Source organism: Rhinolophus sinicus, chromosome 14 (assembly GCF_057876585.1).
Source record: "Rhinolophus sinicus isolate RSI-liver-muscle chromosome 14, RSI-T2T, whole genome shotgun sequence".
NCBI classification, from domain to species: Eukaryota; Metazoa; Chordata; class Mammalia; order Chiroptera; family Rhinolophidae; genus Rhinolophus; species Rhinolophus sinicus.
This window is the reverse complement of record NC_142514.1, coordinates 74,921,020-74,946,879: the sequence shown is the minus strand read 5'-3', so window position 1 is coordinate 74,946,879 and position 25,860 is coordinate 74,921,020. Positions and strand designations below refer to the sequence as shown.

General features: G+C 35.8%; 1 protein-coding gene across 4 annotated transcripts in view; it reads left to right on the top strand.

Moving 5' to 3' along the window:
* Positions 1-25,860, top strand: part of CDKAL1 (CDKAL1 threonylcarbamoyladenosine tRNA methylthiotransferase) — a 616,068-nt gene that overhangs the window by 159,432 nt on the left and 430,776 nt on the right. For all 4 annotated transcript variants that reach the window (XM_019734280.3, XM_019734279.3, XM_074335173.2 and 1 more), the window contains exon 6: positions 23,287-23,383. In XM_019734280.3, coding sequence (XP_019589839.3) covers positions 23,287-23,383 — 97 coding nt within the window. The remainder of the gene's footprint in view (positions 1-23,286; positions 23,384-25,860) is intronic.

The window sequence follows — 25,860 nt, the reverse complement described above, 5'->3', positions numbered from 1 at the left end:
TCTTCCATGTTTGTAAGAGGACAAAACCTAGTCATCATGGTGTGTCGGGACTATTTTAAGGCAAGTTTTAGGGCAAAAGTTTTGGATTCACTACCCAATCAGACTTAAGCCCCATTATCTATAGTATAACAACCAATGTTCAAAAATTATCCTTATTCTTCAAGAAAAAGTTACATAATAGCTTTCAAAGTGCCATATATTTTCAGTATGAAACACTCCTTTATCTGTGTAAGTTTCTAAGAATCAGAGGACTTGTAATTGTTCTGCTTTTACCTCTTGTGTACAAAGCAACCATTACTTACCTGATGCCTTGTAGTGAGATGAATGTTTTGTAGAACAAAAACTAGGATGGCTTCCATTATTCAGGAAGCACAGGTAAGAGACTTTCCCCCTCTGACTTTGATGCAAAGCATATACCTGAAGTTAAGCATTCTGCTATATTATTTTACTTTTACTTGCATCCTTTAAATTTGTTTCTTCTTGAGTTTTGATTGAATGAGTTGATTAATTAGAAAACACGTTAGACTAACCTGTGTTTTTTTTCTTCTTCTGATTAGGAAGTGAAGCTCCATTTTCTGTTCTCTACTGGTACTTTTACATGTCTGTCTTCTCTTTAAATTATGCTAGTATCTTAAATTCTTTTAAAAGTGATGCTACTTCTTAAAAAGAGTGCATGAAGTATATAAGTTTTGGCTAATAATCCTTATTCTCCTAATACAATATAGATATTGTATTAGGAGTTTGGAGTCCTTTTTTTTTTCTTTCTTTTTGTTACTGGGAATACAATGCCCTGTTATATTCATGGAGAACATTTGCAAGCCTAACCAACAGATTTTTCAGGTAAGCCAGAAAAAGGATTGGTAAATAGTTTTAGAAGTGAATACTTGATAAACCTAACATTCATACAATGTGCAATGATAATTCTTACCCAAAAATATTCCACAATGAGTGCATGTAAGAAACTAAAGTCACCTTTAATTTACATGTTTTTGTTTGTGTAAAATCTTAATGTGAGAAATACACTTTATTTTCTGTATTAGCAGGCTGTTTTAAAATACATCTGTGATTCTAATTTTGATCACTTTTGGATTAAAACACCTTTGGAGTTTTAATAAAATTACCCTCTTCTTTTAAAAAAAAGAAAACATAAATGTAAGGAAAATGATTTGTAGGATATTCTTTAAGCAGTTAAAAATATTCTTATTTTTCCTAGTTAGTATTTCCTGACGTTTCTCCCCCTCTATGTTGCATGTATTGCTGTTGTAATAAAGAGGAGCATTAAAAGAAACTTTATGTTGAAAAATTGGAGAGGCAATTTTTACCATTTTGATGTGGGTTTATTTTGCTATTCGGGATATGAGTTTGTTTTACTATTCCATTCATAATTTTAGTTTTCTTTTTTAACTCACATGAGAAAGTGAGAGAAGACTAATGTGTAAATCATCTGAGAGGACAGTTGGATAGAATTTCAGTCATTTGACCTCTGCAGTAAACCAGGCCGTGTTCTGGCTGTGTGGTGATTAAGAGAGCTTCTCAGCCTGGTAGAGGGGGAAGTAGCAAATAAATACAAATTTTAAAATAAATAAAATACAGTATTTCAGGTTTTGACAGGCTTGTTGATAAGAAAATAAGGCAGGCAGAAGAATTGGGGAGAGTAGAGTAAAAGGAAGTCTGTTTTCTACGGGATGGTCAGAAAAAGCCTTTTGAAAAAGGTGACATTTGTGCCATTGCAAAGCTTTGTGAAGAGCTGGGAAACAAGCTTTTAAAAAGATGGGACATAAAAACAAATAAAATACATCAGGCATATGTTGGTGCCCTTGGAGGTGAGAAAGAATAGAGGAGTTTTTCTGTTTGTTCTGCGTGGGATGGGTATGGGAATAGGAAATCGAGAATTCTGTCTGGTTCGTGCTTAATTTGGGATGCTTGCGAGATACCCGTCTTGGTAAGTTACATATACAGGAGGTTGGGGCTTCAGACATAAATTTGGGAGTCACCGTCCTGTGTACAAAGCCATGAGGCTGAAGAAGATGACCTGCAGAGTTAGGGCACGCAGAGGAGGAGGGGTCCACGGGGTGGGAGCCAGCACAGGAGGCGCAGTGGAGGTGGAAGAAACCAGGGCAGTGTTTTGTCTCAGAAGCCAAGTGAAAGATGTGTTTCAAGAAGAGGAGTGATCAGCTGTGTAAGTGCTGCCCAGAGATTGAGTCAGATGAAGAGTGAGAATTGATCCATTGAATTTGTCAAGAGGGACCTCGGGGTTGTTCTCGGTGAGCAGTTTCAGTGGAGAGGTGCGGATATAAGAGTGATTTGAGTGGATTTAAAACAAAATGTGAGGCAAGGAAGTGAGACAGAGTGCAGATTGCATTTTAAAGGAGGTTGTTATACAGGGAAGCAGAAATGCAGCTAGAGCTGAATGGGGGATGGTGTAGAATCAAAGGAGAGACTTCGTTTTGTATTTTTAAGGTAGGATGTCACTGCATATTTGTGTGCTGTTGGATATGATCCATTATAAAAGGAAAAAAAATGCTTAGTAGTAGGAAGGAGGGTAATTACAAAGGGCAATTACAGGAGCAGAGTACGCAAAAGCGGCTGGGGTGCTCTTACACGAGCAGAAGCATTGGATTTACATGGGAGTAAGGACAGTTGCTCTGTTTTAACAGGCGGGAAGACAAGTCCAGTTATGCGCTGCTTAACAGCAGGGATCCATTCTGAGAAATGCAGCATCCTTAGGCAACTTCGTCATTGTGTAAACATCACAGAGCGCACTTACACAAACCTAGATGGTACAGCCTACTGCACACCCAGGCTCCATGGTGTAGACTGCTGCTCCTAGGCTACAAGCCTGTACAGCGTGTTACTGTACAAAACAGCATGATATTTAAGCACAAGAGAAATGATGCAATCAAGAGATGCAGCAAACGAGAGATGTGAGGCTGCTGCAGGTGTAACACGGCATACTGTTTTATAGCAAACTTTTTTTTAATGAGTAGAAAGTGCACCTAAAATAATGATAAAAGGTACAGTCTAGTAAATAAATAAACCATTACCATAGTCATTTATTACCATTATAAAGTATTATGTACTCTGCATAATTAATTGTATGTGCTATACTTTTATACAACTGGCAGCTCACCAGCATCACCACAAACACGTGAGTAATGTGTTGCTACCTTGTCACTAGGTGTGACAGGAATGTTTCAATTCCATTACAATCTTAGGGGACTGCTGTCTTGTCTGTGGCTCATAGTTATGCAGCACACGACTGTACGCGGGTACAGAGCAGGTAGGCTGATACTCATAGATGTAGTGGTGGAGAGAAACAGCAGTGCTATTTGGATTTCCTCTATTTTTAAGTGGAAAAAGATGCAATTGTCTGAGAACCTTAATGGGGTGAGGCCATGTTAGAGCAATAGAAAATGTTTGTTTTATTTTCTAAACACTACTTAAGAAATACATTCTCAGCTGTTGGTTTTTTGTTGTTGTTCCAGTGGTTAGCAATCTATGCCCAAATGTATTTTATGTGAACAAGGAAAGTGGCATTTCCCTGAGCCTTGTTTGGCATAAATCGGACCCCCCGACCACTTTAAAGTATGGGGATTTGAAATGTAGAAACCTCATGTTTTGACCCTCTTTTTCTAGTTCTCTTATTTTTCAACTGACAAAGTAGCGAAGATGGTTTCACTTAGTTCAGTGTCCTCATCACTGGTTCTGCAGCATCTGGTGTCTTCCAGAACTTGAGAGTAGTTGAACTCATTCTTTACAGAGTGAAATGTTTTGACTTGAGCAATTCTCATGGCCTGCCACTCTAAGAAGATGGCTGGAGTTGAAACATTTAAAAAAATTGTTACTAGTTTCAGGTGTACAAAACAACATAGTGCTTAGACATATACTCCCCTCACAAAGTGATAGCCCAACAAGACTACTACTTATCTGACACTGTACACAGCTATTAAAATGCCATGGACTGTATTCCCTATGTCCTGTGACTATATATTTTTAAATTATAGTTGACATTCAAAATTATTTTATGTTAGTGTCAGGTGTATAGCATAGTGGTTAGGCATTTATGCAATTTATGAAGTGATCCTCTGATAAGTTGACTACCCACATGGCACCATACATAGTTTTTATAATATTATTGACTATATTCCCCATGTTGTATTTCACATCCCCATGACTATTATGTAACTACCAATTTGTACTTCTTAATCTCTTCACTTTTCTCACCCAGTCCTCCAACCCCCTTCCCATCTAGCAACCATCAGTTTGTTCTCTTTATGAGTCTATTTCTGTTTTGTCTGTTTATTCTGTTCTTTAGATATTTCATGTAAGTGAGATCATATGGTATTTGTATTTCTCAGTCTGACTTATTTCACTTAGGATAATACCGTCTAGGTCCATCCATGTTGTCACAAGTGGTAAGATTTCATTCTTTTTTATGGTAGACTAATATTCCATTGTATAAATGTACCATAATTTTTTTATCCAGTCATCTGTTGATGGGCATTTCGGTTGTTTCTGTATCTTGACTATTGTGAATAGTGTTACAATAAATATAGGGGTGCATATACCTTTTCAAATTGGTGTTTTGGAATTTTTGGATAAATACCTAGGAATAGAATTTCTGGGTCATAAAGTAGTTCTATTTTGAACTTTTTAAGGAACCCCTATACTGTTTTCTATAGCGGCTGCACCAATTTGCAATCCCACCAACAGTGCACAGTTGTTTCCTTTTCTCTACGTTCTCGCCAACACTTGTTTGTTGATTTATTGGTGATAGCCATTTTATCAGGTTTGAGGTGATGTCTCATTGTGGTTTTTATTTGCAATTCTCTGATGATTAGTGACGTTTTCATGTCTGTTGGCTATGCCCTCTTTGGAGAAATGTCTATTTAGGTCCTCTGCCCAATTTTAATTTGATTGTTTGTTTTTGTGTGTGTGTGTTGATTTGTATGAGCTTTTATATTTTAGATATTAATTCCTTATCAGATGTATCATTGGCAAATACCTTCTCCCATTCAGTAGGATGCCTTTTTGTTTTATTGATGGTTTCCTTTGCTGTGAAAAAACTTTTTAGTTTGATGTAATCCCATATGTTTATTTTTTCTTTTACTTCCCTTGCCCGAAGGGATATATCAGTAAAAATATTATTCTGGATAATGTCTGCAGATTTACTTCCTATGTTTTCTTCTAGGAGTTTTATGGTTTTGGGTCTAACATTTAAGTATTTAATCCATTTTGAATTTGTTCTTGTATGTGGTGTAAGGAGGTGGTCCAGTTTCATTTTTTTGCATGTGTCAGTCCAGTTTTTCCCAGCACCATTTATTTACTAGACTGTCTTTACCCGAATGTAAATTCTTGCTTCCATTGTCATAGATTAAATGACCATATAGGAATGGATTTATTTCTGGGCTCTCTGTTCTGTTCCATTGATCTATCTATCTGATTTCATGCCAGTACCATGCTGTTTTGATTAGTATAGCCTTGTGGTATGATTTGATGTCAGGTAGCATGATACCTCCCACTTTGTTCTTCTTTCTCAAGATTGCCATGGCTATTTGTGGTCTTTTATGGTTCCATATAAATTTTAGGATTATATATTCTATTTCTGTGAAAAATACCATTATATTTTGATAGGGATTGCATTGCATCTGTAGATGCTTTGGGTAATATGGACATTTTAATTATATTAATTCTTCCTATTCAGGGGCATGGTATGTGTTTCCATTTATTTGTATTTTCTTTAATTTCTCTCTTCAATGTCATAATTTTCTGAGTACAGATCTTTTGCTTCCTTGATAAAATTTATTCCTAGGTATTTTTTTGATGCAATTATAAATGAGATTGTTTTCTTAAGTTCTCTTTCTGTTAGTTTGTTATTGGTGTATAAAAATGCAACAGATTTCTGAATATTAATTTTGTGTCCTGCTACTCTACTGAATTTATTTATCAGTTCTAATAGTTTTTTAGTAGAATTTTTGAGTTTCTCTCTATATAGTATCATGTCATTTGCAAATAGTGACTGTTTTATTTCTGTTTTCTCCAGTTTTATGTCCTTTATTTGTTTTCTTTGTTGTCTGATTGCTGTGGCTAGGACTTCCAGTACTATGTTGAATAAAAGTGGTGAAAGTGGACATCCTTTTCTTAAGGGGAATACTTTTAGGTTTTCACCATTGAGGATGATGGTAGCTGTGGGTTTGTAAATGGCCTTTATTGTGTTGAGATATGTTCCCTCTATTCCCACTGTACTGAGAGTTTTTATTGTAACTTGATACTGGATTTTGCCAAATGCTTTTTCTGCATCTATTGATATGACCATATGATTTTTTTCTTTCATTTTGTTTATGTGGTGTATCACCATTAATTGATTCGTGGATATCGAACCAACCTTGCATCCCAGTAGTAAATCCCACTTGATTGTGGTATATGATCTTTTTAATGTATTGCGGAATTTGGTTTGTTAATATTTTGTTGAGGATTTTTGCATCGATATTCCTCAGGGTTATCAGCATATAGTTTCCTTTTTTGCCAATGTCTTTGTCTGGTTTTGGAATTAGGGTAATGGTGGCCTCGTAAAATGAGCTTGGGAGCCTTCCCTCCTCTTGAATTTTTTGGAATAGTTTGAGAAGAATAGGTGTTAATTATTTTTTGAATCTTTGCTAAAATTCATCTGTGAAGGTACCTGGTTCAGGACTTTTGGCTGTTGGGAGATTGTTGATTACTAATTTTATTTAATTAGCAGTAATTAGTCAGTTCAGATTTTGTTTCTTCTTGATTCAGCTTTGGAAAATTGTATGCTTCTAGGAATTTATCCATTTCTTCCATTTTGTCCAATTTGTTGGCATATAGTGGCTCATAGTATTAAATTTTTTGTATTTCTGTGGTGTCGTCACTTAATCTTTTATTTCTGATTTCATTTATTTGAATCCTCTCTTTTTTTCCCCCTGATAAGTCTATTGAAAGGTTTGTCAAATTTCTTTCTTTTTCCCCCCAGAAATCCAGCTTTGGTTTCATTGATCTTTTGTATTGTATTTTTTAGCTTCTATTTCATTCATTTCCACTCTGATCTTTAGTATTGCCTTTCTTGTACTTACTTTGGTCTTTGTTTGTTGTTCTTGAGACATTTTATTTTTTGTTCAGATTTTAAAAAAATGTCTCACCCTTTTTCAGCAGGTACAGATCTCCTACATATATTCTGGGTGTTTTCTTTTTTTGGGGGGTGGTACTCCATTTATCTTTTTTTGCTTTAAGTATTATAGTAGAGACCAATGCTAATTCATCTTATTTTTGTAGTCCATTTCCAGCTAGCTACTCTGAAGCTTATTATCATCATTTGTAAATTGAGAATCCCACTTTAACTCACAGATTCTTCCTGAGGATCACAGAAGCAGCATATGATATACGTGAACATTGCTCTGGAAAAGTCTAAAGCAGTATAAAAAGAAAAAAATCCTATTGCCACAATGATAATTTTTATTATTCTTTAGAATATGGACAGTTGAACAGGGCTACCACTTAGATTCCTAACTTTCATCTTACAAAGACCTTCATTTCTTGTTTTATTGTTACTTTCTTATTATTTTTTCTGTTAGAGGATTAATGTAATGACTTGGCTATTCAGGATTTTAATGTGTGAGATTGAAATTTGAACACCACAAACTAGAGGTGAAAGAAAGGAAGCTGAATTTGTTGACTGTTTCCTATTTTTTGTTATTCTAACCTTTGAAAACTACAAGCTTTCTCTCTTATCACACTTTTACAAGTGGATATAAGAACCAGAATTTAAAATATGAAAAATGAAATTTTTTTCTTATATTTTCATTTGCTAATTTTCACTCTACTAAAGATAGTTTCTTTTTGTGTCAGCTAGATAGTTTCATATATATACACACACACACACACACACACACACACACACACACGCACGCATATTTAAAAAACTAAACATAGATGGCAGCTTCTTGGGGTCAGTTTTCAAAGAAGTTTTACCTTTTTCTGATTAAGAAAACCTATTTGGAAAAGAAAACATTCCTAATGATGTCATTTTGCTACTGTGGTATTTCTTCTTAAGCTTGTTGGATTTTGGTGGCAAGTGCTAAGTGCTACTTTTGGGAGCAAATATTTCCTATCACAATCAAACATTTTTAGTGCTAGAATAAGTCTCAGAATTCATTTAACTGTTTTCATGTATATGTGAGAAAATTAAGGCTCCGAGAGGAAGGATTGCCTTACTGTCAATTAATGCACTTCCACGACCCGTGTAGGTTTTCCTTCTTGAACCAGTCTGCCTGTTAAGTACAGTTGTGTTCTCAGAAAAAGTAGAGAAGTACCCATACACAGTACAGAAGGAGAGCAAGCAGAAGTGTGTTCTGTGCATTCATGATTTTAATTTTCCAGTCAGTCTTTTCAGTGTTATACATGGTAATTAATTACCATAAAATACAGAATATAAGCTCTCTTGGGGTGCTCTTTTTGAAATCTCTTCAACAATACTGTATTATTCTTTTCAGTGTCATTCGAGCTACCTCTGACAAGGATGGTCAGAGGACAGAATACAGTTTTGTTTGTACAAGCATACGTCGGGGTTCTTCCAGTTAACTGTGACATCCTGTTTATATACCATGGGTTAAAACCACTTTCTTGTGGGTTCTGAGATATATAGGGAGGTTTCAAAAGACTTTAGAGACAGCTACCACAGTTTTACTCCTATTCCCCTTTTTGTTTACTGGGAAATCTTTGGTTATTTAGTTGTAGAGTATTTTTTATTAACATATTTTATTTTAACTTTATTGTAAAATACGATAAAAATTTTAAAAAATCACAGAAAAATGTATAGGTTAGTGGATTGTTTTATGTCAAACACACTTGTAAGTGCCAACCAGTTCAAGAAATAAGATGTTGCTTCTCCACTCTGGAACCCCTTCATGTCCCCCATCATAGCCACAGCTCTCTCCCTACCTCCACAAGGCCACTGTCTTGATTTTTGTAATAATAACTTCTCTGTGTTCCCTGATGGCTTTATCACCCTAGTTTTGTTCTTAGACAGTAAACCTAAATCTTGCCCATTAAAAGAATACCCAAATGTGTATTTTAAATCTCTCCTAATCAGCATCTTTTTCCTTTCTGTCTTTTTCTTTTCCTTATAATTTACATGTTGAAAAACTTGGGTCTTTTAACCTGTGGGCTTTCAGTATAGATTTTGCTGATTGCATATTTAAAGTGCAGTTCAGCATGTTCCTCTGTCTTCTGTTTTTCCTGCAAATTGGCAGCTGGCTATAGAGCCTTGGTAAGACTAGGTTGTGTTGTTGTGTTGTATTACATTGTATTCTTTTGTCAGAAAATTCATAATGTGCTGTTGTTTCTTGTTTCGTGATGCTACCAGCCATTGCTGCATAATGCCCAGATTCATTATTTCTGTGGGGTTTTGGAAAATGGTGATATCTTATCATCTTCTTGTCATAAATTAGCTGTAATAATTTTATAAGGAGATGTTTCCCTTCATCTGCTATTTACTCATTGGTAGAGTTCATAGAAAAAGGCAGAATAAATTCTAAATTATTTTATTTACCCAGTTCCTAAGATAATGATTTATTTTCCTGCCATTCTCAGAAGGTGACTGATAGCCTCTTTTTTTAAAATATGATTAAAAACTCATGTTTTAAACATACTTGGGTTTCTGTCGATTGCAATTCTTACACATGTTCGAAGAGTCCTGTGTATGACTTTTGGGAACCCCTTCCGATTGGCTCTGAGTTCTTTTGACATGATCCTGGTACTCGTTGATGGCTTCCTTGCTGTCAGGTGATACGATAAAATGATCCGAGTTCATTTGGTACATTTCCTGTCCCAAACTTTGAATCAGCTGATCTCTAAGAAGTTCTGCTTTCTTTTAATGGGAAATGGCACTTCATGTCCACATTTGGTGCTTTGCTTCTTTGTTAGTTATTGATTCTAGGCCTTTTCAGTGGTCTCTCTCTCTCTCTGTCTCTTTCTCTCTTTTTCTCTCGTGAGTTCATATTGAAATTCCTAATTTACATGTAGGACTACAATATTTTTAACGTGATCTCTCATATATCATACCTATAAGGTGTGATAATAAAATACGGTGAATGCTGCTGCCAAGTGCCATCCAACAGAAACATAGGGATCTGCACTACAGGAAGGGGCGCATCGAACCTTAGCAACAGCGTGTGACACGTTTCAACTTGTTCGGTGCAGTCAGTCAGGTGTGAGCAACGGTTGAGCGAAGATGTTTTTTAAATTGTGCCGTAAATATTAATCACGAACCACACATTAACATGAAATTTTGTTTCAAACTGCAAAAAAGTGCTAAAGAAACATGAAATGTTAAAATTAGTTTATGGTGATGCTGCAGTGACCATGAAGATGGTTTGCAAGCGGTTCAAGCGAATTTGTAATGGTTGTGAATCAATTGAAGCTTGGGATGTCCTTCAACATCAAAAACCCAGGAGAATGTTGAAAGAGTAAGCAAAATGGTTCAATCAAACAGCGATTGACTATAGGGAAATTTCTAAGGATCTGAACATCTCTCATGGTTCCATTCAAAGCGTTTTAATAACAGATTTAAATGTGAGGTGAGTGAGTGTGAAATTTGTTCCACATTTTTTGACTGTCGAACAAAAGCATTTGTCAGTTCTTTTGGAGTTGTGCAATCGTTCTGCTTCAGATTCCAGCTTTTGTAAGACATGTCATCATGGGAGATGAAACGTCGGTCTATGGTTATGATCCTGAGACCAAGGTTCACAGCTCTCATTGGAAATTACCCAATTCTCCTAGTGCAAAAAAGTCATGTTGATCAAGATCTACTTGTAGCATCAAGGGGATGTTAATTGTGTTTTTTTGACTTTGATGAGATTGTGTGAACTGAGTTTGTACCCAGGAACACTATGGTGAACTCTGAATACTATAAGGGCTTATTAGAGTGTTTAAGGAATGAAATGCATAGAAAACAGCCTGAGAAATGGGCAAATGGTTTCATCTTCCATTATGACAATGCTCCGTGTCACACATCCCTTCTGATATGGCAATTTCAGTCAAATAAAAACATTACGGTATGTCCTCATTCACTTTATTCACCGGATCTGGCACCATGTGACTTTTGACTCTTCCCCAAAGTCAAAATGACCATGAAAGGTAAATGTTTTGAATCAATTTAGGACATTGAGGCAGCCGCGACAGTGCAACTAAAGACATTCACGAAAGAGGGCTTCCAGCAGTGCTTCAGAAAGTGGCAAGAAGGATGGGATTAAGTGTGTTCGAAGTAGGAGGGAGTTTTTGAGGTGGATTCATAGCAATGTGTCTTTTATCTTAATAATTTTTTAAAATTTAAACATTCACTGTATGTTTTGGTCATACCTCATTCCTTCTTCAAGAATTCTAGTTTTCAAGAACATAGGGGATGATAGAATTAGAATTATCCCGTAGTCCTCATTAGCTTTAATCCCACTTTACACATACTGTAGTATCATCATCATCATCATCATCATCATAATACATGTACATACATGACCAATCATGATTACTGAAAAAGTAAACACTTTTTTGCAAATGCTACCCCCATTCTCTTCCCAAATATTTGTAATGGGAATTCTGTATTTACTTTGTCAAATCATAGAGCCATTGCATACTCACTCTCTCCCTTTTATCTTTTATTTGGTATTCATTCCATAAGTAACTATATATTTACTGCTTGACACTAGACTTTATGTAAATAGCCTTAGAGTTATTTTTGGTGTTTGAAGCTCATTTTTAATAGGTTCCTTAGGAATGTCTCCTGGGAACAACAGCCCCTTAGTTGTATCATGTTAACAGTTAGTGCTCTTAATACGTGGAAATCAATACTTTTGGGATATAAAACCCTTGGGTCATGTTTTCTTTCTGGCACAGAGCATTACTTTCAAAATCTGGTGACTGTAATTTTTTTGCCCCTTTATAAGTCATGTGCTCTTTTTGTCCAGATGACCAAAGGAATTTTTAAGTTTTCTCTAGAGGTCACCAGTTGTATTAGAATATGGCTTGGTGTTGGTTTTTCTGGGGCATAATAAGATCTTTCAATACATAGTCAACTATTTAAAAAAATTTTATGTCAGTTTTCTTGAATTATACTTTTTAGTATTCTGTTTCGTTGCTTTTGGGTTTATTTTTCTTCTTCTGTAACTCCTCTTATAGTATGGATCGTCTTTCCCCATCTTCAATATGTGTCACTTTCTCTCGGATCCTTTGCTCTTGCTAAACTATTATTAGTGCTACTAGCTTTTTATTAAATTAGTTTAGTATTCATGCATACTTAGTCATTTCATTTGTGAAGAAACCTTTTAAATTCCTTTTTCTGCTGATTGTATGCCTTTTCTTTCCTTATTGCGCTAGCTAGGGCCCCTAGTACAATATTGAATAAAAGTGGTGAGAGTGGGCATCCTTCCCTTGTTTCTCGTCATAGGGAGAAAACGTGATGGTAGTTGTAGGTTTATTATACACTTTTTTTTTTTTTTAAATCAGTTTGAGGAAGTTCTCTAATTTTTGTTTGCTGAGAAGTTTTTCATGAATGGATTTTGAATTTTGTCAAATGCTTCTATTGAGATCATTATTTGGTTTTTCTTTTTCAGTATGTTATGTGTAAATATGGTTCTATTTTAGGAGATTTGACTCTATTTGTTTGCTTAGGGAGTGATAAAAAGATGACAAGATCACAACTGGCTGAGAATTGGCTTCCTTTTCGGAATAGAGGAGTTGCTGGTCTTTTACGTGTGGTGATTTTGGGACCCTGTGGTAGCTTTAAGTCATTTGGTGGCACTGTTCTGCTTGCCCTTTTGCAATGCTAATGTTTATAGGCCTGTATATAAGACCTTTTATTTTTATATCGAGAGGTGTGCTTGTGGTCTTAACTTGTAGGTAAGTCTGGAAGCCAAGTGCTCCAGGGGCAAGGAGACTCAAATCATTGTTTGTCCATCTTTGATTACGTAGTTCAGCTTTTCTTAGACTGTTTCACCTTTGATTGATTAGGTTTTATATGGAAAAAATCCCTTAAAAAAAAGTTTTACACAAATTGCTCCACGATTTGGGTTGCTCATGGTCCCTTTCCCAGTTTTCCATCAATGTTATGGATTTACTCTCATTTACATTTATATTTGTCTTCTCTGTGGAGTTTGGGGAAGACAGAAATATGTGTTTCTGTTCACTTGGTCATCTCAACCCTCTGCTGTGATCAAACTCATAATTTGGTTTTACCTTCTAGAAGGACTGAGAAGATAGTAAATTCACACATCTTATTTTCAAATTTTAAATAAGGCTCTGGTGACAGCAGCTGCTGTGGTTCCACTTATAACTTGTTCCTGCATGGCAATTTTTCTGTGGTAATTCTGGGTATAATTCTCTTACGCATATTTCTTTCAGATCCTACTTCTTTTGTTTCTAGCTTCAAATTAAGAATTTTTATATTCTGTGACCATACACTCTATTTTCATGTGTAAAAACATAGATAACATGTAGTACTTTTCTTATTAGTTCTGAGATTAAAATGAGGTAACCTCAATCTAACAGTGTGTTGGTTTTCTGTTTCTCTCTCAATATATACATATGTATGTGTTTACTCACTTCTGTGCATTAGTAAAATATACAGTTACTTAATGGACCAATTAATTGATTAATTTCAGTAGAATTCAGAGAAAAATCTTGACAAGGAAACTTTTAAATTAGCCACAGATGTCAGCTAGTCTTAGTAATTAAAAAAAGCATCCCAAGAATGAAATACTTTATTTGTATAGAAGAAGTGAAATGGCTAATTTTCATGGGATTAAAGCAAACCAAATCTTTTCTTTTCATCCTTAGCATATATAATTTTTGACCCCAGATATTTCATACTTGCTACATAGAGACTGTTCAATAACTATCAGTTGATTATGTAAAAAATGTTTAGTTACTGCAGTCCTATGTGTTGTTTTTCATGTATACACACAGCTTTTTTATTGTTGCTGTACCTCATGGTGACAACACTGAACATGGGAGAGGCCTTCTGAACATGTTTTGCTTTTATGTGGTTCAGAGGGAGTCCCTAGTCCTTTTTTATATGACTCTGCTGGGCTTTAGTTTCTTCTTTATAGTAGACAATGGTAATGAAGTAAACCTCTTTTTGTTGTACATTATGGTATACTTTGGTTTGTTTAAGTCATATAGCGAAATGGTGTCATTCTCTTGGTTATTTCCGTTGATAATTAGAGTTGTGGGTGATGTTAGTGTAATGAAGTTTGTCTTTTGGCTGGCATTGCAAATAACAGAAGCTTGAGTGTCTCCCTCCCCCCAAAATAGATTCCATTTTGTCCATTTATGTTGGTATTAGGGCATTTTCACACAAGACTAGAGGGCAGTGTCTGTTTCACTGAATTGCTTTGCTTTCTGGAGCTAGGAGTGAACAGTGGTTCCAAGACTTGTCTCTGATTATGCCAGCTATGCTGGTTGCTGCTGTAAGCAAAAAAAAATAAATAAATATTTTTTTTCCTTGTGAAGTTAAAAGTTGCATTTGTGATAAATACCTTTTTGATCTGAGGTCAGATTAATTATAAGCAATAGCTCTATTTTCTGAAGATAGGGAAATAAGATTTTTTTTTAAGAAAGACTGTTGTAAGGGATGAAGGAGAGAGTTGGGGAAATTGTGCTGTTTAAATACTAAGAAAATAATCTTAAGACTACGATAGTAATTCTTGTAAATTGTCTATTTGATTTGTGAGAGTGAAAATCCTTTGAGGATTACCATAAAATTCAAATATTCAAATGTAGATACATGGTGTTGACATCAATCAAACGCAGCTCCTCTGATTGGATTATCTATAATTCTGATGATGAACAACATAGATTCCTATTTAATAGTGGCCTTAATCAATTTTAAGAGATGGCTGTTAATTACAACTTTAGTTAATGACTGGTTCCACTCTTATGTCCTGATACGGGTTTTTCTTTCATTTGTTAAGTTGCAAGAGTTTTTTTTTAGCTGTACCCTGAGATATGTAAAGTTGTGGACCCAGAGAAGAAAGATTCATTTGATGTGAACCTGAGAAGGAACTTATCTTCTGAGATGAACTCCCCATAATCAACTGAAGGCCCAAATTTTATAAATAGAACCTAGTGGCCATTTGATGATAAGGACTTCTCACATTCCCTGTGTACTGGGAAGAACCTCATACTGAACTCTAGGCTTCCCGTGCTGTGCCATATTCATTTAAGCCCCCTGATTCACTTGTTATAAGGGAGTTCCTGGTTTTGGCTTTCAACTAATGGACTAAGACCTGCCTCATCCTATCAGAACTGCTCCATAACTACCAATCAGGATGTGTAATGCTGACCAATCAGTACTGTGAGTTTTGGACCAATCAGAAGTGATGAATTTGGATACCTTATTTACATAAAATGGACCTAATTGGGAACCTGCACAGGATCTTTTGCTATAATAGGTGGCTGCTTCTTTGTCTCAGTGGAACACAATTTGGGTTGCTACCTGAATCTGTATCTCCTGGGCTGCAGCTCCTTTTGCTCAAACAAACGATTTTTTTTATTGTTTATTATAATCTAAAATTAACTTTGGTTTGCAAAATGAATCATATCTAGGCATTGTCTTCAAGGAGCTTATCTTCTTGGAAGGAATAGACGTCTATTGAAAGAACTGTAGTACTGTATCAGTCAGTGCCGTAAGAACAGTACAGTTAATTTGGGACAGTGATTCATTTTGAATTAGCTTGTTCAACAAGAGTATATTAGATATGAGTTTTTTTATAAAACTGCCTTGGTATTCGCTATCTTAACAAACTGGTATTTGCTGCCTCCTGCTCCTCAGAGGAAACCTTTTCATCCTGCAGGAGTTATAGCTTGCTGAAGCCCTTTTAAGGCAGCTTTGAAGGAAGTTAATTTCTTGTGTTGCCTGTCTTTTGTAGGTGGGGATTCCATGACCATGTAAATTAGCCAAGGAGACAGCCCTTGTGGCCTCACCTTTCCCAGGTGCAAGTGTCGCCTTCTTGGACACTTCTTACTATATTAAATAACAAAGTTCTTGTTACCCTCTCGAAGAAATCAGCTTTTATATTAACTAATATCTCTTTGAAAATGTGACTTTGTAAAAGATGTAAAAAGCTTGAAAATTTATTTAGAAACCTGTTACAAGTTAAGTTGTTTAAAACAACTTTTTATTCAGACTATATATATAGCTAATTCTAAATTCTAAATTTGTCTGGGTCTCCCACCAGAAACCAGGTTGGGATCTCATAGTACTCCAGGTCAAATTTTATACAGGATGGAGCCAAAGTATGCATTTTCCTCTAGAATATTTTATCTCTTTAATTCATTGTTTTTAGATGGAATCAGAACTGTACATTTTCTTCATTCCATCCTCAAAATATAACATAGATTTGTGTTTTAATTTAATTTTAGTGTTTCTTGGTGAATGTGATATTTAAAATACAAGGGGATGTGCAAATTAGACGGTGAATTGGATAAATGTAATAGGTAGGTAGGGCATCTCTTCTTAATGTCACTTTGTTAAGATCTTCTGATATACTGATACACCCTTGAGTTTCCTTTTTTTCTTCCTATCTTTGTTCCTTTCCTCTGTTAAAGGATATTACCTTCTAAAGTGTTTGCTATGAGCAGAGTATCAGGATATTGATCTTAGGGGAGGTGAACTAATTACAGATTTGCTTTTCATTTTATGAGGTTAGTCTCCACAATGGGAATATACATATCAGAATTGTAGGTTATTTTTTATGTTAATTATTTTTTTACACTAAAAAAATTTTTTTTATTAGTTTCAGGTGTGTAGTAACTACAATATATTAACTAGACATTTATATAACTCACAAAGTGATAACCCCAATAGGTCTATTACCCATCTGACACTGTACATAATTATTAGAATATTATTGACTATATTCCCTTTGCTGTACTGTATAACCCCATGACAGTTGTTTAAAATTATAGTTGACATTTAATATTACTTTCTCTTAGTTTCAGGTATACAGTGTAGTGATTAGACATTTATATAACTTATGAAATGATCATCCCAATAAGTCTAGGGCTGTCCATCAGCACTATATGTAGTTTTTACAATATCTTGACATTTATGATTTATATACATGTATATGATTTATATACAATTGTATGTGTTTATGTATTTGGGGTCTCTCTCTCTCTCTCTTTTTACTTGTGGGTGCCTTGATAAAGTTTGGTGGACACTGGTTTGTAAACTTATTTGTACTTACTAATGAACTTTTTACTTCAAGTGTCCATTTATATTTCTGTTTAATTTGCATGTATATTTTTTTTGCTTTTTCAAATTCATGTGTATTCCTCGAAGCACCAATTCCTATTGATATCTGACTGGCCTGTAAGTACATATTGTACACATAATAGGCACAAAATAGTTTATTAATGAAATTGTGAAAATCATTTTAGATGAATTTGTTGATTTTCATTATTTATTTACTCTAGAAATTTTCATAGATTCATTGCATAACAGTTAGAAATGATGGCCATAGATTGAGTAAAAAGTTAAATAACATATTGAGAACTAATAGTTGACCCCAAATTAAGAGAAGAATCAATATTGTGGCTTACTGACACTATTTATTATGGGGCCACTCAGCGTTATGGATCTTGGTAAGCTCTGTTTAAGACATCATTATGTCTAAGCAAAGGGCAGTGACGGACGACTGCCAGAATTGTCTTCACTTTGACCACTGGCAAGCTATTTAATCTTTCTGAACCTCAGTTTTCTGTTTTGTAAAATGAAATGACAGGGCTACAAAAGTTTTGTGTGTCTCTTACAGATGTCCAATTCTATACGTACAGTTAGGATCTAAGGCAGCCAACTACAGGTGCAATTAGATTCACTATATATTCACATTATATTATATGGTAATATATGTAATCATTACATATGTATGTTATGTATATATACAGATAAGAAATGTAAGCATGCCATGTATATTATTAGGTTGGTGCAAAAGTAATTGCGGTTTTTGTAATTTTTAACCTTTTACATCACAATTACTCTTGCACCCACCTAATAGAAACATTTCCTTTAGAATGGTTACATAGTTTTTGACCAAACATGGTTTGGGATGTAGACCAGTGTAAGGGATAAAGCTTTGGGAGGTAAAAGAAAGCAAATTTGGATGAGTAAGGTGAAGCTGCATGAGTTAGAATTTAATAATGAGAACATATGGGTAAAAACAGGTATTCAGTGATTAAACAGGAAATTTGGAGTAATGAACTCTCTGCCTCTGAGGAAATAAAGCAGAAGCCACATGACCACTTATCAAGGAATATTGTAGAAAATACTGACCATTTTGGGTAAAACATGTTCAATTGGGAAAGCTTTCTATCCAAAAGGAGCTCTACCAATGTTGGGGGGCTCTTTGAGGTTACCCAGAGCAAGTTAGGAAAGTTTATAGGGGGTGCTGTGGCACATCCATCATCCTAGGTGGTCCCAGCCCTGGGGTGATGCCTTACCACAGATGCTGCCGTAGTCTTTCCCGCGCCCTAATTTGGTGTCATGCTTTTAAGAACAGTGTCATGAGTGTCTTCTTTATTTTCTTAATTCCATATCCGAGAGAGAGTTGTTATATACAGTTTGGAATATTTTCTTTCAGAATTTATTCCATGCATATGCCTTCGTGAAACCTTCTTCATAAACATGGAACATAGTTTACATCCCGTTCTATAACTTGGTGTTTTCTTATAACCTTGTGTATTGTGGACATGTCTCCATGTCAGCACTTGTAGCTTTTCATAATTCTTTTAAATAATAGTGAACATTTATGAAGTCCTTACTGTGTGCCAGCACCTTTTGAAGTACATTTCATTTATTAATACATTTAACTCTCACAACTTGATGAGATAGGAACTTCTATTACAAATGCAGAAACTAAAGCACAGAGAGGTGAGGTGATTCACCTACAATTACCTAGTAAATAGCAGAGCCAGTATTTGAACCCAGGCAATCTGGCTCCAGAGCCTGTGCCCTTAATTAACTTCACTACCATGTTTCTCAAATGACTGTGGTATTCCTTTATATGCCCGTGCCCGCATTCATTTAACTATTTCTTCATGGATGGACTTGGAGTGCCCCTCTCCCCGTTGTTTTCCTCCCACAGTGTACCGGGCTCTGTTCTAAGTCTATTAATATCTCTGTGAACCAAAATATAGCCCCAAACTCTATCCTTATGAAATTCGTACTCTGGGTGGGGGACAGACTATTCAAAAAATTGAGCAAATTGTATAGTATAGGAGAAGGTGAGAGGTATGAAGAAGAAGTAAAGCAGCAAAGGGAATGATGGTGTGTCTGTGGGATGTCACAGTTTCAAACGGTTGGAAGATGACCTGTGAGCAAAGACCTGGCAGATAAAAGGAAGTGAGCTGTATGGACACCTGGGCAGCAAGTGGGAAGGTCCAGTGTGGAAGCCCGCATGGTGTTTTCCAGGGAAACTTAGAACGCCTGTGTAGCTGGAGTAGAGTAAGTGAGGAAAAGGGAAGGAGGAAAGAAGGGAGGAACGCCAGGTGGTGTAGAGCCTTGTAGGCCATCAGTAAGAACTTGGATTTTAATCTTTGTGAGGTAAAGCTCAATGAGAAGATTTTGAGGAAGACGGTGCTGTGTTTTGGTTTGTATTTTCTAAAAAGCTCCCTCTGACTGCTGTTGAGACTAAACTATAACAGAGGTGGAAGGAAGCTGGGGAGAAATGTTAGTGGCTTCGACCAGGATGGAATCAGTGGAGGTGGTGGAAAGTGGTTGGAACCTGGACATGAGGTGTGATCACAAGATATGGTGAATGTTTAAATTAAAAAAAAATGTATTACAGTAAAAGACACATTGCCATTAATCCCCCTCAAAATGCTCCCCTCGCTTTGAACAACTTATGCCATCGTTCTTGCCACTTTCTGAAGCCGGTCTGGAAGTCCTCTTTTGTGAGTGTCTTTACTTCATCCTCCATCATGACAATGCTCCATGTCTCATATCACTTCTGGTGCGGCAATTTCTGTCAAATAAAAACATTACGGTGTGTCCTCATCTACCTTATTGACTGGTCTGGCACTGTGTGACTTCTGGCTCTTCCCCAAAATCAAAATGACCATGAAGGTAAACATTTTGAATCAATTCAGGACATCGAGGCAGCCATGACAGTGCAACTAAAGACACTCAGGAAAGAGGATTTCCAGAAGCATCTTCATGAATATCAATTTCTCATCTGTGAAATAATATGTCATCTTTATGTGTTTGTTATGACTCTGTCAATTTTAAGATTCTGTACAAATTATTTCTTGTGTTTGGTGCTTGCCAGAATTGAGGGAAAGTTTCTTTATGTTTTCTATATTCAGTTCATGTTCTAGACAAGGCTGAGTTTCTATTTTAATTTAGAAATATGTTTCAAGAAAATATGAATGATTATATTGAATTAATTTTACATTTAGTTTTCATTTTAATTAACATTTCAAGGTCATCTAAAATGAAGATATGGAAATGGGTATTTTTTCATTTCTTAAGGTATTATTCTTATCAGCATTTCTATTTTGAAAGGTAAAGCTTTTAAAAATATGTCTGTGCTGGTATGTTTCTAACGATATTCCTTTTCCAGACTTTTATTAACCTGAACAAAGCTTACTAAGCAAAAAGAATAGGATGGAAGAAGGGAATGTTTAGAACAAGAATAATCTTTGGGAAATTGCCTTAAAACTTTTGCTACTTTATTTGGTCACATAGAAAGTGTGGCATTAATATTTCATAACAGGGATATGATTTTTGGCTTAGATTATAGTTCTGGTCTTCCCTCTCATTTTAAAGCCAAATTCAATAAAAGCATGAAATATTATTTTAAATAAATTACTTAATCAAGCATCTCTATGTTGAAGTTTTCTTCTTAATTTTCTGGTGTTCTGCTTACTCCCTCATAATCATCTTTGGAGTGTTTCATGACTCGATCTAATGTTTATACTGTCACCAGAACATTTTCCCTTAGTTGTTACATATTGGCTGTGCTATTTTCTAATGTGTTACATAACTGGACTAACATAATGGTTACCTTGATGAAGTGCCATATAAATGCTAACCATGATTATTAGTGTTGTTACAGTATTGTTTTTAGTGGTGATGTTACCTCTTTTTCGTTTTCTGCACTAATATTTTTATTCTGTGGAAATGTTTTTACTTCTCTAAACAACCTTAAAGTTTTGTGTTCAATTGAATTGTCTCCACACCCTTAGGGGTCAGTGCATCCGTTATCATCAACTCTCACTCTGGAATACATTTCTAAAACCTACCCCAAATTTCACTCCCAGCCGTCTGACTTGCATTTCCAGAGACTTGATGGGCATCAGTGGATCCTCAGATTTAGTGTTTCCTATGTGAAGGTCTTACTTCCTATTCCAGTTCTCAGCCAGCTTCTCCTGACAGCTAGTGGTTGTCTTTTTATTTTCTTAGGCTAAGGATCAGCAAATCTGGCCTTTGGGCCAAATCTGACCTGCTGCTTGTTTTTATAAATGACGTTTTATTGGAAAACAGACATACCTCTTTGTTTCAGTATTGTGTATGGCTGCTTTTGCTCTATGGTGGCAGCATTAAGGAGTTGCAAGAGAGACCTATGACCAACAAAGCCTAAAGTATTTACAATCTGTCCCTTTGTAGAAAATGTTTGCTAATCCCTGCCTTAGACTCAAAACCTTGACATCTCCTTTGATTCCTCCTTGGGATTTCCCAAGTATATTCTAGCAAGAGAACTAGTCTCTTTTTCTTTAATAGTCTTCTTCCTCTTCCCCTTCCCCTTCCCCTTCCCCGTCTCCTCCTCCTTCTTCTTCCTCTCTCTCTCTCTCTCTCTCTCTCTCTCCCCCCCCCCCATGTTTCTAAATGTGGATCTTCCCCATGTATTCAAGTCCTCACATCCTTTTGCCAAGGGTATTAATTTCCTCACCTCTTGGCTTCTTTTCCCATTGTATTTCATTTTATATTTTACCTTGTCACCAGTGTCATTTTCTCAAAGCTAGGCTCCATTCTGTGTCCACTCTGCTACCAAAGCTTAAGAGATTTCCTCATTGCTCACTAAATTAAATACTGCCCAGCCTCTTTCTTAAGGTTCCTTCTACAATATATGCCCTAGCCATCTCCTTTGTAAATTCTTATCAAGTCTCCTTATAAAGTCTTTCTACAATGAAATCACCCCCTCCTTTCTTCCTTCTTGTCTTTGTCAGTGGTGTAACAACCACTGCCTGGAGCTTTCTCTGCCTCCATTTTCACCCTCTCCAACTCCTGTTTCCTTTTAACCTTCTCTCTTTTTTTTTTTGTGTGTGTGTGTGTGTGTGTGTGTGTGTGTGTGTGTAGCTTTTTCCAGTCTTTTCTTAGGTGCATGTTCTTTTCCCTCCGTGATACTTTACCTGTACATCTTTCTGTCACTAGGACATTTTACTTGATGCTGTTTTTTTTTTTTTAATGTCCTTTTACAGCTTATCCATTATAAGCCATGAGATTGTTGAGTGTAAGGTACATGTCTTTCTCTGTATTCTGTTCATTCACTATCATGTCTTAGCTGTGCTTACTAATTAAGTAATTGAATCACATTATAGGGAGCAGGCACTTTACTTGGATTTAATTATTAGTGACCTCACAGATTCTCTTGGATGTTTGGCAGTGATTTTAGGTGTTATGGCTGCAGTGCTTGAGGAAGCCAGATGCTATTTCCTTGGATAGATTATTAATGTAAATGAAAGGATTTTTTTCATTTGATAAGGAACTTCACACTTATTACAAGAAAACTATTTGTGTGCAACAATGTGGTTGGTGCTGATAAAAAAGTAAAACCAGGGGCAGAGGCAACAGTAGTTCTCTTGGGTGTGTTAAGCAGTGTAGAAAGTCAGATTTTTTTGATTCAGTTAATAAGTTTTTTCAGAATTCCAAGTAGAAAAATTGTACCAAAGTACTCTAAGAAGTTATTGAAATGAAACACAGTTACTGTTAAAATAATATTTATATTTTGCCTATTCGTTCATTCATTCATTCATTCATTCATTCATTCAGTCAGTCATTGTCTGCATACTTCCTATATCATATCATCTACGGTGTGATTAATAGACATGTAATTCAGAAGTCTTGTTGTAATATGTTTTTCCCCCAGCAGTTGTAAGAAAATCAAGTTTCATGCTTGATGGGCTTGTTATTATTCAGAGAACTTATATACACTAACAGAAGTTTCCACAGGTGCACTTGTGCGCAAAAGAATTCACACTGTTTTCTCTTCCATCTTTTAGAAAAGCTCAAGAGGAGAACAAGAAATTAGTGCTCGCTGGATGTGTTCCTCAAGCCCAGCCTCGTCAGGACTACCTGAAAGGACTGAGTATCCTAGGGGTAAGCTCGGACTGGATGGGTAAAAGGAAAATCTTACATTGTTAACACATGCGATGACTCTACATTTCATTTTCTAGTTGTACGTCATTTACCAGTGGTGTTACACATATGGCTGTCCTCAGTTTCCCTCCCCTCATGCCACCCAAACTTTGTCATATCTGTGTAACTTTTTCACCTTATCACAAAAACATCATAGTATGGAATTTAAGTCCCTTCATAAAAACCTGGTCATTGTCTGCCTGACCTACTAGTACCGTCTCTTGCCGTTTGATTGTCATTTTCCCATCCCACTGAAGCACTTGTCATTTATGGAAGGCTGCACTTCTCATACTCCCCATCCCACCCAGGTCTCGGCTTGAGCGTTACCCATTCAGGGAGGCCTTCTCCAACCACTCTGAGCCGTCCTCAGCAATCCCGTCTCTCGGTTCCCTTCACTTACAGTGCACTTAGCCATTATTTGCTCTCTCTGCATTTCACAGAGTTACGATTTTGGGGTTCACTTACATGATTTTTTGAATAAAACCTATCTATTTAAATTATTAGCTTCACGATGATAGCTTTTCAGTCGTTTTTGAAGTCCTCACTGTGTCTCTGAAACATTTCCCATGATGCCTGACAGACAGTAGGCACTCTGAGTGTTGGGTGACTGACTGACGGAATGACAGGTTATTTATGTGGATTTTTGTTGTTGGCATGCTTTTTCCCTGTTGGGCAGTCAGCTCTGTGAAGTCAGGAGATGGCTATCTGCCGTCTCACTTACTCTTTGTGGCCACCCCTATTCACAAAATGCCCAGAGGTAGTTGGCAGCCAGTCGGTATTTGTAGTCAATATTTGTGTTGTTTGTTGACTGCATGGTGGGGGTTCACCATCCTTCCCACCTTTCTACTGAAGTTATATTCAGTGTGCTAAGTAAGGGTCTTTCAAAAGGCTTTATTGGTTTTTAAAAAATATAAAAATATTCTATGTTCATAGAAAAAATTTATATGAATAATTGGCAACCGGATTGAGATGTATTGGATTTTCCCTTATTTGATGTGCTGTTGACAGGTTCCTCTACTGTATTTTCAGTGTAATGAACTTGTTTTCTGCTGTGACGTCCTTGCCCCACTAGCAAATTTAATAATCTTTGAACAACCATTCTTATGTTAAATAAACAAAACCTGAATGTTTGGGAACTTTAGTTTATTTTCACCATTTGTCTATTTACATTTTGATTTCTCTTGGTTTAAGGAATGAAATGAATATCGACTTCTGAGTTATCTTTTCATGTCAGACTAACTTTTTTCATAAACATAATCCTGCTGTGTTAGGGCAATAGGAAACTAGTTAGAATTCTATTTTAGAGATGGAATGTGGTAAAAGCTTGGGATTCATATTAGATTTCATCTGAAGGAATTAAATTACCAGAATAGTAGAATTTCTTTAGTATAACAAGACCCTCTTCTCTGTGTACATGATGATAACATTTTCCTGGACTCCACTGTGTGCCGTGGAGAGCTTAGTACATGTTAGGGTGCAGGGGAGATTCTCAAGATGGTGTAAGGGAGGGCACCCAGTGTTGTTAATGTGGAAGGTAGTTTCCAGGGATAATATAAGCCCATGGATAATGACAAAGAAACATTTTTTTAAAAAATTTAATCTAGCTCCCTTTTTGTTCTGCCACCTAGTTTCAATTTATTACCTTTAAAATTCTTTAGATTTATGTTAGTTTGCTCCTATTGGAGAAATAACTTAAGAACACATTTTAAAAAGTGAATAGAAAGAAAATTCCTAATTCCATCACCCTAAAACAATAATTATAACCTTGCTTATCCCCTTCAGACTTTTTTTTTTTTAAATTAAAGTTTATTGGGGTGACAAGAGTTAGTAAAGTTACATAGGTTTCAAGTGTGCAATTCTGTAATATGTATATGGTGATGGAAGGAGAACTGACCCTTCAGATTTTGAACCTTTGCATATTTTACTCCTTATAATCTCCTAATTATTTTTTCTCCTTATTTTTCCATGAGCTTTTATTCCATGAGGTTTTAACTATTTTAAATTCTTCTTTAATATTCTATTGAATATTTTACTGAACTATTCTTAATTGTTGGGTATAAGTATTTGCTGAATTTGAGGAAATATATACATTAATGGCCACAAACGGCCTTTAATTTAAACTCAGTATATTGGGAAAAGTTTACAAAAGTAGAATTACACTATCAGTAGCAAAGTTTTAGAGTTATGACTTAATTTTATCTTCAGCATTTATTATTGCTATTAAGCTGTAAGATAATTCCTTGTCCACATCGTTTTATGGAGCATTTTTTCTGTAGCAGCTTTATGACATCATCATAACTGACTCTTTATATATAAAAATTGTGTACAAAGAGCTGAACATTTTGAAAAAAAATCTGGACTAGGAAACCCAAATCATCTATAGTTAGTGTTTGGAGAGACCTCTTTCACAATAGAATTATTACAATTGCTATAAAATC